Genomic DNA, 15189 nt, shown 5'->3' on the forward strand with positions numbered 1-15189 from the left:
TTAATTTTTTAAATTGAATAAATTTACAATTAATTAAACAGAATTATTAAAATTAAATAAGTAAATCAAATTGCAAAATTGTGATTTTTTTTTTTTTCATTTTGGGGGATTTAAGCCTTATTGAACGAATGCAATTTCAATGAGGATTCCTTCTGGAAATCCTGGTTTGGGATATGATTTATTACAACCAAAAGGAACCCTTTAGACTGAATAGGGCCTCGAGGCTGTGCTCTAAAAGCCCAGCCTACTCAATTTCGTGGTTTCTTGGCCTATCTAGCAGAATGTTATCGATGATGTTCCGCAATGGAGTTGAGTTCTTGATTATGTTATGTGAGCACCCAATCTTTAATTATGACTCTTTGATTGATTTGATTCTGTTGAGATATAGCACCGATTCTCTCTCTCTCTCTCTCTCTCTCGTTAGTTGCTGTAATTAGGTTATAATTATAGAATAGAATCTGCAGTAATTATGTAGTAGGATTCCTGTATTTTTAGCTTCTTTTTGTAAACTCTATAACTGTATAAATACAGACCTAGCTTGACTAGATTTGTTAAGCTATTCTTATTAACAAAATCCCTGCCTTTCTTCTTTACTTTCATGGTATCCGGATATTAAGATCCAGCTTACCTTCTTCTTCCCCCCTATGTTACAGAAGAGTCGGAGTACAAACTAGTGTTTTACCCCTTTACTCAAAAGACCATTAAGTGTCAGTGACTATCCCCTAAGAATCCAACCACTGTGAAGCTGATCATTCAGTATTTTTTGGGTAAAATTACCATGGTAAATACATTTATCTAGTGCTTTATCATAGGGAATGATCATGATTTCTGAACTCAAATAGCATTTGTTCAGTGACTTTTAGTCTAAAGACCCATGAAAATTGAAATATTTTTTGGGAGATTTCAGTGGCACTATCAAAGGTGGGTATTGCTATTTCGAAAAAAAAAAAAAATGCTTTGCATATATTGAAACAGAGGAATGTTAGATTGTAGACGTATAGACACTCATATGGATCCGAATATCAAACTTGTTCCTATACAAGGGAAGCTGTTTGAAGATCATGGAAGATATAGAAGACTAGTCAATAAACTCAACTATCTCACAATCATATGACCAAACATTTCTTTTGCTACGAGTGTGAGTAGTCAGTTTCTCCAGACAAGGTGCAGTAGAACTTGATCAACTCGAATGAAATCAAATCAAAATGAGTAGTTTTATACATTTAAATATTGGTTATAATTTAAAAATAATTATAAATTAAATTTTTATTTGGATTTCGAGTTAACATAGTAAAAGTTAACCCAAAACGAATGTATCTTGATCTCATTCCTCAATACTATTCTTAAGCCTTGTTTGGCATTGAGTTCCAGAGTCTGAAACTGCTTTTCTGAATAAAAGTATTATTTTAGATGCTGTTGAAAAAAGCAGTTTGGAAAAAATTATTTTATTATTTTAGTGTTCTTATGACTAAAATTGATCAAATTTAATTTTAAATTATTTTTTAACACTCTCTAACTAATATATTTAAAAAAAGTGATTTTCTCAACAGCAGTTTCAACAGCAATGCTAAACAGGCCCTTAGTTTATATATTTTTTTTAGGTTTATCATAATTTTCTTTTCAATTTTATATATATATATTCGATTTATTACGTATAAAAAAATTTTTAAGTAGTGGATTCTCTCTCTCTCTCTCTCTCTCTCTCTCTCTCTCTCTCTCTCTCTATATATATATATATATATATAAAACAAGTGAATAATTTTATTTCATTTTTTATTCTTATTTATTTTATTGAATAATACATTTTGAATTATTATATGTTTTTCAATTAGTGTATGATTATACATATGTATATGCATGCGCACATGCCCAATAGTTTCAATAAGAGTTGAATTATAAAAGACTAAAAAATATTAAGAAAAGTAAAAATCATGAAAATCCAATTTAACATGCTTAATGTGAAAATAGAATATATGTGGTTTTGTAATTTAATTTTTTTGTTGGAATTTAAATACTCTCAAAAGTCAATTTGGTTTAACAAAATACAATGAACTCATCCAAATCGACCTTTGCACTGCCTTATCATGCAGTAGCCATTAGGATGCAATTATTTGTATTCTCAGACACATGAAAGGAGCTCCAAGATAGATTTGTTATATGAAGGTAAGGGGCACTCATAAATTGTTGGATACTTAGATGTAGATTGGGCTGGTTCCCTATTAGATAGGCGTTCTACTTTAAAATATTGTATAATGATTGAAGGAAGTCAATATCCTGCTAGAGTAAAAAGTAAGATATAGTTGTCAAGTTAAGTGCATAAGCAGAATATTGAATTATGGCTTTGGCAGCTTTTGAACTTATATGGTTATAGTAGCTCCTTCGAGGATTGAAGTATGGAAAAGTTACTAAATGATATGTGACAAGTAAGCTGTCTTGCATATTACCTTTAATTTAGTTTTTCATAAAAAATGAAACATATAAAGATGGAATGTCATTTTATTAGACAAAAAATTGAATCTGGTTATATTACCACCAATTTTGTTAATTCAAATAACTAGTTGGTGGAGATTCTTACCAAGTTTCTTCAAAGGGCCGAGATTGAAGACATTTTTAGCAAGTTTGGAGTATATGACATGAACCCTCCAGTTTGAGGGAGAATGTTGAGATATAGCCCCAATTCTCTCCCTCAGTAGTTAGTTGTAATTGGGTTATAATTATAGAATAGAATATGCTATAATTATGTAATAGGATCCCCTGTATTTTTTAGCTTCCTATTTTATGAACTCTATAACTGTATAAATACATACCTAGCTTGAGTAGAAGTTCTTCACAAAATCCATCTCTTTCTTCTTTACTTTCAGATTCAAAAGTCATCAATTTTATCAAATTCAATTTGAATAAGTTTTGTTTTAATTTTGAGTTGGTCTGATCTAGTTCTGCTTCTAACCTGAACCATAACTGGGTTTATGGAGATGAAAGATTGTCAGATTAGTCCCTTTTAATATCCTAAGCCCACCTAAAATGCTGAATTTGAATCTCAATGAAAAGAATGGGAAACTTTAGAGAGGATATAAAAATTGTGTTACAAGGAAATAAAATAGAATTTTATTTGAAATATGTCGACATTATGCAGCATGATTGTTATATGTTACAACAAGATAATGGTTCATTACTAGTAGTGGTTCATTACTAACATCTCTCTTTTATTTCATTAAACCAATATTACCATAATCTACTCTTGCTCATAAAATTCAGGGGCAAGGCGTGGGACGACAAGAATTTCAAGAGGAGTTTTCCTTGGCAGCACAATTCCCTGCGCTTCAGTCATGTCCACTGGCTCATTTGTTGGCGTTTTCATGTCATATGCCTGAATCAACCTCGCAAGAGCCAAGTGCAGGACCTGCATTGCCAAGTTCAGCCCAGGACAAGATCTTCTTCCTGCGCTGAACGGTATGTACTCGAAATTCTGACCAGTAACATCCAAATTTGCATTGGTTGTGAGAAATCTTTCTGGAATGAATGCCTCAGGATCCGACCAGATATTTGGGTCTCTATGCAACTTCCAAAAGTGCGTAAACAAACGAGTGCCTTTAGGGATAAAATACCCTGATACGAAACAATCTTCAGCTGCCTCTCGTGGAACTCCTAGTGGACCTGGAGGGTATAAGCGCAAGGTTTCTTTGATGACAGCCGTCAGGTACTCCAATTTGTCAATATCAGAGACTTGTACACATCGATCCCTCCCAACTTTCTGGTCAATCTCTTCTTGGGCACGCTTCAATGCATGCCTATTGTTCACCAAGCTGGACAAGGCCCATAGCGTAGTGATTGCTGTAGTATCAGAGCCCGCAAGGATAATAGCCTGCAAATTCAGGCAATCAGAAGGCCTATTTCGCAAGAAAAATTAAGGATTAATATTCAATGTCAAAAACGACTTACAGTTGTTGTCCCCTTGATAATTGTTTCACGGTCAAGACCCATTGAGGCATCATCCTCCACAACCGAAAGCATAACATCGAGGAAGTCCTTTTTGGCATCATTATCAGATTTCTTCTTGTGTTCTTCAATCCAGCTATCCACAATTACATCTACTTCCTTGGTTACACGCTTCATGGTTTTCACAACTCCATTAATATCCAACCACCCCAAGAATGGAATTAGATCTCCAGGAACAAGAGCTCCTGTCACGAACATAAACTCCCTGATAATTTCCCCAATTGGACGCCCTGCATCGTCCCTCGCTTCTTTATTGCCATCGAAGTACCTCTTCCCTGCAACCATCCTGGTAATGATATTCAGGATCAAATGTTCGATCCTTTCACTCATGTTGATCTTAGCATTCTTGTTGGTCTTGCAGTGCAAGTACAATTCTTTGACCAAGGTGCTCACCTCCGATATCTGAACATAATTCAGTATCTTAGTCCTGTGGTTGGAAAGAAGCTCGATGGTAGCCAATTTACGCATATTGCGCCAATAGGTACCGTAAGGAGCGAAACCAAACGATGAATAGTTGTAGCCGACAATCATAGCTTGACTGGAATATGGGCGAAAGGCGAAAAGCTTGTCATTGGTGGTGAACACATCCTTCATCGCCTTGTGATCGGTGATTATAACTGTGGGGTGCACTCCAAGCCTCAGGGAGAAGACGGAGCCATACTTATCAGCCATCTCTCCCAAGGTTCTGGCAAGTGATTTGCTGCCGCCAAGTTGATGGAGGTGACCGATAATCGGTAACCCACCTGGTGCTTCCGGGACTAGCTTGCCCTTAATCTTTTTTGAATTTTTCCCCCTCCATAGATTACAGACAATCACTAGAGCTACAGCCCCTAAAATTGCAATCAGATTGGAAGAGAAATCCATGATGGGTCTGGAGGGTTTATCGTGGAGTTTCAAGGACTGAGTAACTCACATCTATGCATATGCATATATATAGAGATTCATTTCCTTTGCAGTTCCTAATCATAAACAATTACATATACGCAAGTTGCCAGACTGAGAAGAAGAACAAATTCTATTAGTTATTGGGCCCAGTGATGTCATCTGCAGCCTCTGAGTCAAGCTGTTCAGTCAAATTTGAGCGGCCATATTTTTCTGATTTTTGAATAGGAGTTTCACAATTATTGGCTATTTTCATTTTCTTTCTTTATTACTGCAATTATTTAATTAATTTTAATATAAAATTATTATAATTTTATCAATTATAATATAAAATTTTACCAAAAATCAACCTGATTTTAAGCTTTAATAATTAAAACAAAGTTTAATTCGGCGGTCACTATATGTCAAATATGGATAGCAAGACTTGAGAACTTGGAAAACGCATTTATCTCCGGCATAATTATATTTTAATTGCATTGATTATGTTGACTGCTATTAAATTTGTAGTCGATTATTTATTTTATTATAAAAGATATTTAAAGAAAAATAATAATACCAACTCTCAAAAAAAAATATCGAGCTTTGAAAATGATAATTTTGTTATAAATGACAATAATGAAAAGTAATTTAAAGTTCTTTTATAAATTTTAATTAAATTTTTTAAAATTTAAAAACAATTTTTTCTTTTTTATTTTGAAAATATATTTAAATATAAAATTTTATTTTTTAATTTACTTTAAAATCATTGAAAATGGAGGATTTTCATGAGTCAAAATAAAAGCAAATAGAAAAGTTGGATAGCAGGGGAAGAGAGGAGTTTCCCGTCAAAGTGAAATATAGCTTATTAATTATTAAGGAATAATTTTTCTTGCTTGCGCTAGCAGACCACCAGTGGCTAGGAGAGACCAATTTTCAGTTTAAATCGAAAAATTGAATCGAATTGAGTCAATTTGGTTCAATAAGTTCAGTTTTAAAATTTAATTAGTTCGGTTCAATTTATAATTTTAATAATTTCGATTAATCGGTTTGATTCAGTTATTTTCATAAAAAATAAAAAAAAATCGAATTGAATTGATTATTAATATATATATATATATATATCAAGAAAATCAAAGAAAATCGAACCAAACCATAAGATTTAGGTTTTATCAGTTTAAAATCGAACCGAACCCAATTGAAAATCAAATGCTCAATTTATAAATTTCGATTTGATAGATTTAAAATCGAACCAAACCGATATTTTTCTGTTTGATTCGGTTCAATTTTCTCTTATTAATCATTTTGGTTCGATTTTTAAAATTTTTTATTTTCGATTTTTGATTTTATCGGTTCAGTTCGGTTCGATTTGAAACCGAACCGATCATTTGCACACCTCTACCGGTGGCCAATGCGAGGGCACACCAACAATGATTTCAAAGAGGCGGAAAAGGCAGGGGAGTTTTCAACTAGACTGGATGCTATTACTAGGAAAATTTATGAAAGATAATTCTTTATGAACCTAATCTCGTGAGAGGTAGGAATGGAGGCAATCCCCTCCAACTAGTTATCATTCCTAAAGAATTGACATCATCTTAAACAAAATAATTATGTTATGTTTGATATAATTAAATTTAAATAAAAAAATTAACTACCGGTACAATATAAATTATTCAACTACTTGAATAGTTACCATATGTCCTTAAATATAAATGGATTGTGTAAAGTATACCTCTCGGATGCCATATTAAGATTGCAGTATCTTATAAATTGTCTAATAACCTAGATCTATGCTATGTATCTTTATACAAACCGTGTTTCCTATACTGCTTGGAAAATAATTGTGATACAATTCTTGGGTAGCCTTCTAACTAGACTAGTCGTATCATAAGTATAAGGCATCAGAGGTCAACTACTACATCTCAGAATGATCTCTGAATTGCTAGATCTCCCTATATATTTCTTATAGTCTCGAGTGATCAGGGTATATGTTTTTTATAACAATAAATTATGTCATCCTAAAATGACTCAAATACTCATTCGACTTATATTTTAAGTTATTTGCTCTTTATTAATAAGTTGATTCGATCATTTATCTAATCTAACATACATATATTCTGAGACTACCCATAATCGTCGTTTTAGATGTGTCAAAATTATCATTATCCCAAATATGGCATGCTTTAACTTTATGCAGAGATGTAACTCAATAAGACATCTCCACTTGACATAGATCTCCATGTGTTTGCTTTTTATTGATCATTTTATAGTTTATATAGGTATTTACTCAACTCAACTAAGTCTTTATTTAAAAAATTTAGAGTCAGCTATATGGATTCGCTTTCTCTACTCTAAACGATTTTAGGTATAAGAGTGCCAAGTGAGACAATCTCTTTGGCTCTCTAACCCCTTTTATCTTGCAGGATAACCAATCCGATTTATCTAATCCTTATTCAAACCACTCGGAAGCAATTGTAGCCTTCCTTATCTCCCACAGGAGTACCTGAAAGCAATCGTACAGCCACCTTAAACAATATAATTGATTATGTTATGGGTATCTTATATTGTTATCTTTAATTTAAGTTTATTAAATTGGCAATATAATGTGAGTATTATTAAATTTACTAATATTATTTTTTAGTAAATATAAATTAATTAAAATTATTATGTTTAAATAAAAAAATTATAAGCTAAAAAAATATTGGTTAGAAGTAATCAACATTGCAATGCACTGTACTACTAAAACTAATTATTATAAGTATTAAATTTTTATCTAATATTATTAAATACTTATTTTTAATAATAATTAATAACATTCTCATATTATTAAATATTTATAACAATTGTGTTTAAAATATTTAACATCAATTTTTTTTAAATGAAGATAATATTCTGCCAAGAAATTTTAGCAATTCTTAGTTTTCGGAGGGAATTTGACGTTACATGAATTTTAGATTTGGACATACGTGTAATTAAATTTCCTTATAGTCTATATCAAGCTCTAAACCTACGCACGATGCTGCAGAAATTATTTTTTATATATTTATTATCTTAATATGATAAATAAATAAATATATTTATATTAAAAATATTTAATTTCATTTTATAATAATATAAAATATTATACTTGCATTTTATAAACGAAAATATTACTATAGATAATTATTAAAATTATTTAATTAATCTAATTAAAATCAAATTCAATCATTTATTATATTGTATATTAATTATGTGTTTGTTGCAATCAGCAGCAATTTAATGACGTATTAAAATTTACTTATATACCAAAATTGTATTTACACATTTAATAAATTGTCAAAAGTAAAACCTGTTTGACTTTGAAGTTCTTAAAAAAAAAGAAAAAAAAAAAAAGCTTATCAGACAAAATATCATTTTAGGCGTAATTGAGAAAAAATTTAATTTAAAAAATTATTTTATTATTTTAAAATTATTATGGTTAGAACATATCATCAAATTAATACTCTCCGACTAACATATTTAAAAAAGTGTTTTTCTCAAAGTAATTGCAACTACAATGCTAAACAAGATTATATATATATATATATATATATATATATATATATATATATATCCACATAGGTTTAGTCCAAGTAGGAATTAAACCTCTTACAAAAGAAGGGTTGAACACCTCAATTATAGCAGTTCTTAGAGATATTAGGTTCATAAACTTACAGGACTCCTTACAAAGTTCAGTAGAGTCTAGTTTGTATAGTTGACCAATCTCTTTTAATTGCTATCCAAATTTTATTATTTCGTTAAACGACAGTAATATTACAAAATCCATTGTCTTACAAATTAAAATCCACAATTACAAAATGCTTGATGGATCTATTCCTCTCGCACTGATTTACAAAATTCATTACAAAGCTATGGTTTTAGCTTTTGCTACAAAACATAAGTTTCAAAGCAAAAAAGGTGAAACTTGCCAAAAGAATGGGTCTTAGAAGGTGCAGTAGAAGCAGAATCTTCAAAAATAGTTGAACTAAATGTTCAATTAAGACAAATAACCCAGTATGAAGATAGAAGAGTTTGCCTTAACTTTAACAGAAGCCTTAGGTTCTCAAATGATTCTTCGACATCCAATGCGGTATATATAGAAAGAGTATCTCATATACCTTCTATCATCAGTTTGCCTATTACAAAACCAATTAAAATACAAAACACTCAGCCTAGGTATTCTACCTCAGATTTACCTAGCTCTTCTAGGTTTTCTACCTCAGAAATATATAGATCTACCTTACAAAATGTAGATTGCTCTACAAATATTCCTCATCCAGTTTATACAAACTTATAAAACGAGTTTGTTCAGGTTGAAGTCCAAACAGAGTCAGAACCCACTTCACCTACTTTTTCGGCCATTACAGAAAATGTAAACCATGAACTTAATGTGCTTGAAAAAGAATTTGAATAGACAAATAATATTTGCATGATGAATTTTATTCTTCCAAAAATCACAAAAAGCAAATATGGTTTTTCCAAAACTTTTTGATCAAAGGAAAGAAATTCAAAAAGAATATTATGACTTTATAGACGAACATAAAGTTCATATTCTTTTCTTTTGCTGGTTTGAAATGTACGCCAAAAAACATAACATTTCATATCCGTTTTTCAAAACTTCCAAAATTTCCAAAAAGTCTACAAAATCAATATCTCCAGTTTCAAAACCTTTTCAAATTTCAAAACAACAGGAATTACAAGACAATAGAGCTGAGTTTATTAAGGCTATCAAGGCTCAATTAAGAAAGTTAGAAGAAAAGTTCGTAAATCCTGTTACTACAAGAAACAAAGTCCCTGAATTGAAAATTTCAGATGATAGAAAAATACAGTCTGAACATCCTCCTCTTAGGAAGATAAAATTTCCTTATTTGGACCAAACTATAGAAGCAGTTCCTTACAAAAATGTAAATGAAGATGATTCTGTGAATATAAAAAATATTGTTCGACAAAATAATTTTACAAATGCCCATTTGCATACCATAGGTAAGCAATTACAAAAAATGAAACAGACCCAACAGGCTACAGTTTCCCAGGTTGAAACTAAGCCAGATACAAAATTAAAAAACTCAGTCTTCAAACCATTCCAAATCTCCAAAAACAGTCAGAAGGATTTACAAAACAATAACCAATCTGAATTTATCCAAGCTTTGAGAGACATGAAAGCTAAGCTAGAAGCTTCAACTTCTACTCCAGTAGCACCTAAAACATCTCAAACTTCCCAAAGAAGTGTCAATATAATAGAGAAAGATTCAGATGCTCAAAGCCAAGAAACCCAGTCTGTCCAAGCTAAAGAAATTCAGTCTACAAAACCTTTACAAATCAATAGACTTTATTGGCTGCAAGTAGCAACACCCCTTCCAATAATAGCTCCAGATTTAGGCATAGAAAATAGATCTGAAATTCTGACCCAGTCTAAATTTAATGCCTCTATTGTCTATGAATGAAACATAGATGGTATGTCAGAATACAATATTTTGAATTTGCTCCAGCAAATGACCATGGTAGCAAATGCTTACAAAACCCAAACTGGAACCCCAGACAGAGCTATTGCTGAACTCCTCATTGCAGGATTCTCAGGACAGCTCAAAGGATGGTGGGATTATCATATCACGAACCTACAAAAATATGAGATTCTAGAATCCATACAAACTCAAGAAGATGGTGTGCCAATTCTTGATGAGTTAGGCCAACTGATCCCATATGCAGTAGCCACCTTGATTGTAACAATTTCCTTACATTTTGTTGGTGATCCTTCTCATCTTAAGGATAAGAATGCTGAACTCCTTTCAAACCTTAGATGCAAAAAAACTGAGTGGTTTTCAGTATTACAAAAACACCTTTCTTACTAGGGTAATGCTTAGAGAATATTCTAATAAGCTCTTTTGGAAAGAAAAATTCCTTGCAAGACTTTCGACCCTTTTAGGAGAAAAGATTAGGAATAAAATTAAGGAAGCATTTGGAAATCAGATCCCGTATAATCAATTAACATATGGTAAACTAGTCAGTCTCACTCAAAAAGAAGGTTTAAAGATTTGTCAGGATTTAAAATTACAAAAACATTTAAAATGGGAAATGAGAAAAACTCATCAAGAGTTAGGATATTTCTGCAAACAATTTGAAATAGGAACAAAGAATCCTACTCCAGATTGTAGAGGAAGTTGTAGCAAAAAATCCTACAAAAAATTATCCCAAAAATACAAAACATTTTCAAAACCAAAAAAAGATTCCTATTACAAAAAACCTACAAAAAAAACTAATAAATCTAGTCCCCAATCCAAAACGAAGTTCAAAGATTTAACTTACTACAAATGTGGTAAAAAAGGCCACACTGTAAATTTTTGCAAGTTAAACAGAAAACTTTTTGAGTTACAATTAGAAGACGAAGTTATTAATAAGATAACCGCTCTGATACCAAAGACACGCCGGGACCGAAAGGGGGATAAGCTAACAGGGAAGAAACTACTCTCTAAATCTTGAAAATATATAAATAATTAAGGAAATAAAAAAGACACGCCGGGACCGAAAGGGGGATAAGCTAACAGCAAAGAAACTACTCTCTAAATTTTGAAAATATATAAACAATCAAAGAAATAAAAAAAAATATACAAGAAAGGGAAATCTTTAGAAATGAAAATTAAATATAAATTTAAATATGAAATATATACATATATATACTCAATAGGCGGCAGAGCCAGTCCGTTATGAATATATATACATATATATATGCAGATTAGGCGGTTGAACCGGCCATATGCATGCAAAAGAAATAAATATTTATAATTTTGTAAAGAGATTTCAAAGAAACTTACTTTGAAATTTTATAAACTTTTGAAAATTTTGTACAGAGGTTTTAGAGATGTAATTTTAGGTAGGTATTACAAAGGTTGCTCAACACATGAGCTTCCTAAGATCTACTACAAGGAAGTTACAAGAGGTTTTATAGGTTTTGTAAGTAAGGCAGAGGTAGGGCAGGGATGGACGACCTTCTTCCTTCCTTCGATGCCTTCTGGTTTTGTAAGAAGAAGAGCTTTGGATGCCTTCTTTGAATTCTTTGGCCTCAATGTGATGCTCTAAGGATGAGATGCTCAAAGGATGAGGTGCCAAAGGATGCCTTTTGAAAAAATGAGAGCATCCTTCTATAGAGGTAGCCGAAGGCATGCTCCCTAATTTTGTAGGTTTTGAATAGTATCTGCCACTTGATGCCTTCATGTGTGAACAGTACTTTTTGTCTCCTTCACATGCGAACAGTAAAAAAGTGAACAGTGCAAAAGATGATAGGTGAACAGTGTCCTGTCAGATAAAGAAAAAGTAAAAGTAAAAAAAATACAAAAGTAAAAGTAAAAAGTAAAAAGTAAAATTTGAATAAAAAGAAAATGAAGAGTAAAATGGATCATTTTGCTGCCATAAATTTCTTTTGTCGGTCTTTTTTTTTTTTAAGTGGAGTGGAGCTAGGACCACCCCTTTATCCTTCCATCATGTTTTGTACGTTGTGCCATGTCTCCTCATCTTCACTCATTTCGTCTTCTGAAGAGACAGATGGTAAGTCATAGTAACTTTCATGTTGAATCATGTATTTTTCATACTGTGTTTCAACATGAAAGGGTTTTGGAGCTGGCAAATGTTCATAGTGAACAAATATCCAAGAATATGTACTTGTATGGACTAGTATATACTCTGGGTATCGATATTTTTGCCAGTTATCAATGACTGTCTTTGCTCACCATTTGTTAATTTGGACAAAATGATCTTCGTGATTGCATGGCCAATCTGGAAGATGATAGAGAGGACGAAGTTTTGTATCCATGTAGAAGTAATGGATTACTTGTTGTAACTCTCCATTTGCTAATACTTCTGGAGGTGTTGACATAATTTGTATATTGATTGGTTTTTGACGAAATAATAGTCTTCTGACTTCTTGGAGGACTCGATTTCCTAAAAACCTTATTATTTCACAATCAGATTTTGTAACTCGGACTCCTGCTAACATTCCCCACTTGAACAGCTCCCTTGCATCTAGATATCGGGTTCCAGATATCTGGGCTGCTTTGAAGCGAGGGATGCTAAAATCTAAGCTGTGCTCACAATCTTGATAGGCTAAAGGAATTCGATTAGGGTGTTCTTGAGTGCAATTAAAATGAGATTTTGAATAGAACTCTCATTCCCATGACCATCCATTGTGATTCTGCTGATTGTTTTTTATAAAATTGAGACATTTTTGGAAAACATCCAGCTGTTTCTTAGTTCTAGACTGAATGATGTTTTTGTAAGATTTTCTCGCGGATCTCTTGAGAAAGACCGTTGAGAACTTGTTGCCTGAATTTCTTCGAAAGACAACGGGTTTGAAAATGATCTAAGGACCTATTGGCACCAAGTGAAGTAAAAAGGACCTCACTATGGTGATAATTTTTCACATTGACCAGTGGGGCCAATGGTAATTTTACACTAGAATCCAGTGGGGATCATAAGCCTTCAGCCCTTTGCTTTTGTAATTCAAGGTGATGATTTTTGTTAGAAGTGCATGGATCTGATGGACTAATTCTGGATGTATGAGTTTTGTATAAAATTTAGTTTTGTAAAAACTCAATGAATGATTGAGCTACTATGACATGATCCTCATGATATTTAATTTTGCTAAGAAGGTTAGCCACATATTCATTAGCTTCCTCGAACTCAATACAAAGTGCATTGAGAGCTGTTACTCCCAACCTTTTGTTTTGTATTAAAGTCCAAAGATTATCTAATAAACATTGGTGCCTTTCTGTGGGAACATATGCAATTCTGGCTATATTAATTCTGAACTTTTGAGCTGAAGTTTTGGAAAGGACTATTGGTCCAAAGTGGACTAAATCACCATTGTTTGATGATTCTGCCATCTACAAAAACTCACAAGGGTTCGTTTGTAATAAGCAGTAATCAAAAAATTAATTTTTGAAAACAAGCTTGTTTTGGAAAGAAATTTCTTTTTGTAAATACTGTCTTCTTTCCTATTCCAAAACATTTATTTGATTATAAAAAATGGAATAAGCCTTTATGATATTCAAATTCTTTGTTTTGGGTTTTTCAACAAAAGGGAAAATAAGATCTTGATTCTTTGTTCTAAAAGAAATACTATCATAGTTTAATCTATAGGGAGTAATCAAATTGATGAATGGTGTCCCTAAAATAACACTATGACTGATATCTCTTATTAAAATGAATGAAGTTTTCAAAAGAATATTTGAATTGATTATTGAAGCCTCTGTTTTGTAATTAATTCTGATTTTGAAATTGTTTGCTACTGAAAGTTTTTTTTTTGTTTCTTCGCGGAAACATTTTGGAACAATACCTTTTTAAATACAATTTAAATCTGCTTCTGTATCAAATAAGGTAATTGTATCAATTTTGAAATTTTTTGAAAAAATAATGGTAATTTTTATCAAATATTTTCTAGAAGTAATCTCATTAAGAATGAAAAGAAAATCTTTTGGAGATTTTTTAAATCTTTTAAGATTTTGAATTTCCAAATTTTCTTCTTCAGATTCTTCTTCTTTTTGTTTTGAAAGCAGATTTTGAAGGTTTTGAAGTTTTTCTGAGTCCTAGGCCTATTTTTCTCTAAGCTAATTAAGCTCTACCTTAATGGTTTTTCTTTTGTCTTAGAGGCTTTGGATTAAAACTGAGGATTGTTTTGAAGTCTTCTTTCTCCCTAATATGGCCGTAAGGTCATATGTATTTTTTGCAATAGAGAGTAGAATGGAAGGGTTTTGTACTGGTTGTTCTTCAAAGGATTTTAAAAGTTTTCCTAAAAATTCCTTTTGTAATTGAGGATCTTCAACTTATGTAAGGATGTCTAAGAGTAACTTCTGAATTTTTGAAAGAACATTGATTTTCAATTTGGGTTTTGTAATCAGTTCAGTTTCTATATTAGAACTCGAACTGGATGATGAACTTGTGATCAATTCGTCAATTTGTAATCCTTCTTCATTTTCTGTGTGTTCAAAATAACTGGACTCACCTTTGGTTTCAATTAAAAGAGTAGTTATCTTATTAATAACTTCATCTTCTAATTGTAACTCATGAAGTTTTCTGTTTAACTTACAAAAATTTGCAGTGTGACCTTTTTTACTGCATTTGTAGCAAGTTAAATCTTTGAAATTTGTTTTGGATTGGGGACTAGATTTACTAGTTTTTTTTGTAGGTTTTTTGTAATAGAAATCTTTTTCTGGTTTTGAAGAGGTTTTGTATTTTTTGGATAATTTTTTGTAAGGTTTTCTGCTACAACTTCCTCCACAATCTGGAGTAGGATTCTTTGTTCCCATTTCAAATTGTTTGCAGAAAGAT

General features: G+C 31.7%; 1 protein-coding gene across 1 annotated transcript; it reads right to left on the reverse strand.

Moving 5' to 3' along the window:
• Positions 1–3077: 3077 nt before the first annotated feature.
• LOC110672031 (cytochrome P450 CYP82J17-like) lies at positions 3078–4985 on the reverse strand. Its single transcript, XM_021834696.2, has 2 exons — positions 3940–4985; positions 3078–3862 (listed from the first exon to the last, which is right to left on the reverse strand). Exons 1-2 carry the CDS (start codon positions 4858–4860, stop codon positions 3233–3235), a joined length of 1551 nt encoding a protein of 516 aa, XP_021690388.2. The 5' UTR covers positions 4861–4985; the 3' UTR covers positions 3078–3232.
• Positions 4986–15189: the final 10204 nt, after the last annotated feature.

Source organism: Hevea brasiliensis, chromosome 7 (assembly GCF_030052815.1).
Source record: "Hevea brasiliensis isolate MT/VB/25A 57/8 chromosome 7, ASM3005281v1, whole genome shotgun sequence".
In the NCBI taxonomy this organism is placed as follows: Eukaryota; Viridiplantae; Streptophyta; class Magnoliopsida; order Malpighiales; family Euphorbiaceae; genus Hevea; species Hevea brasiliensis.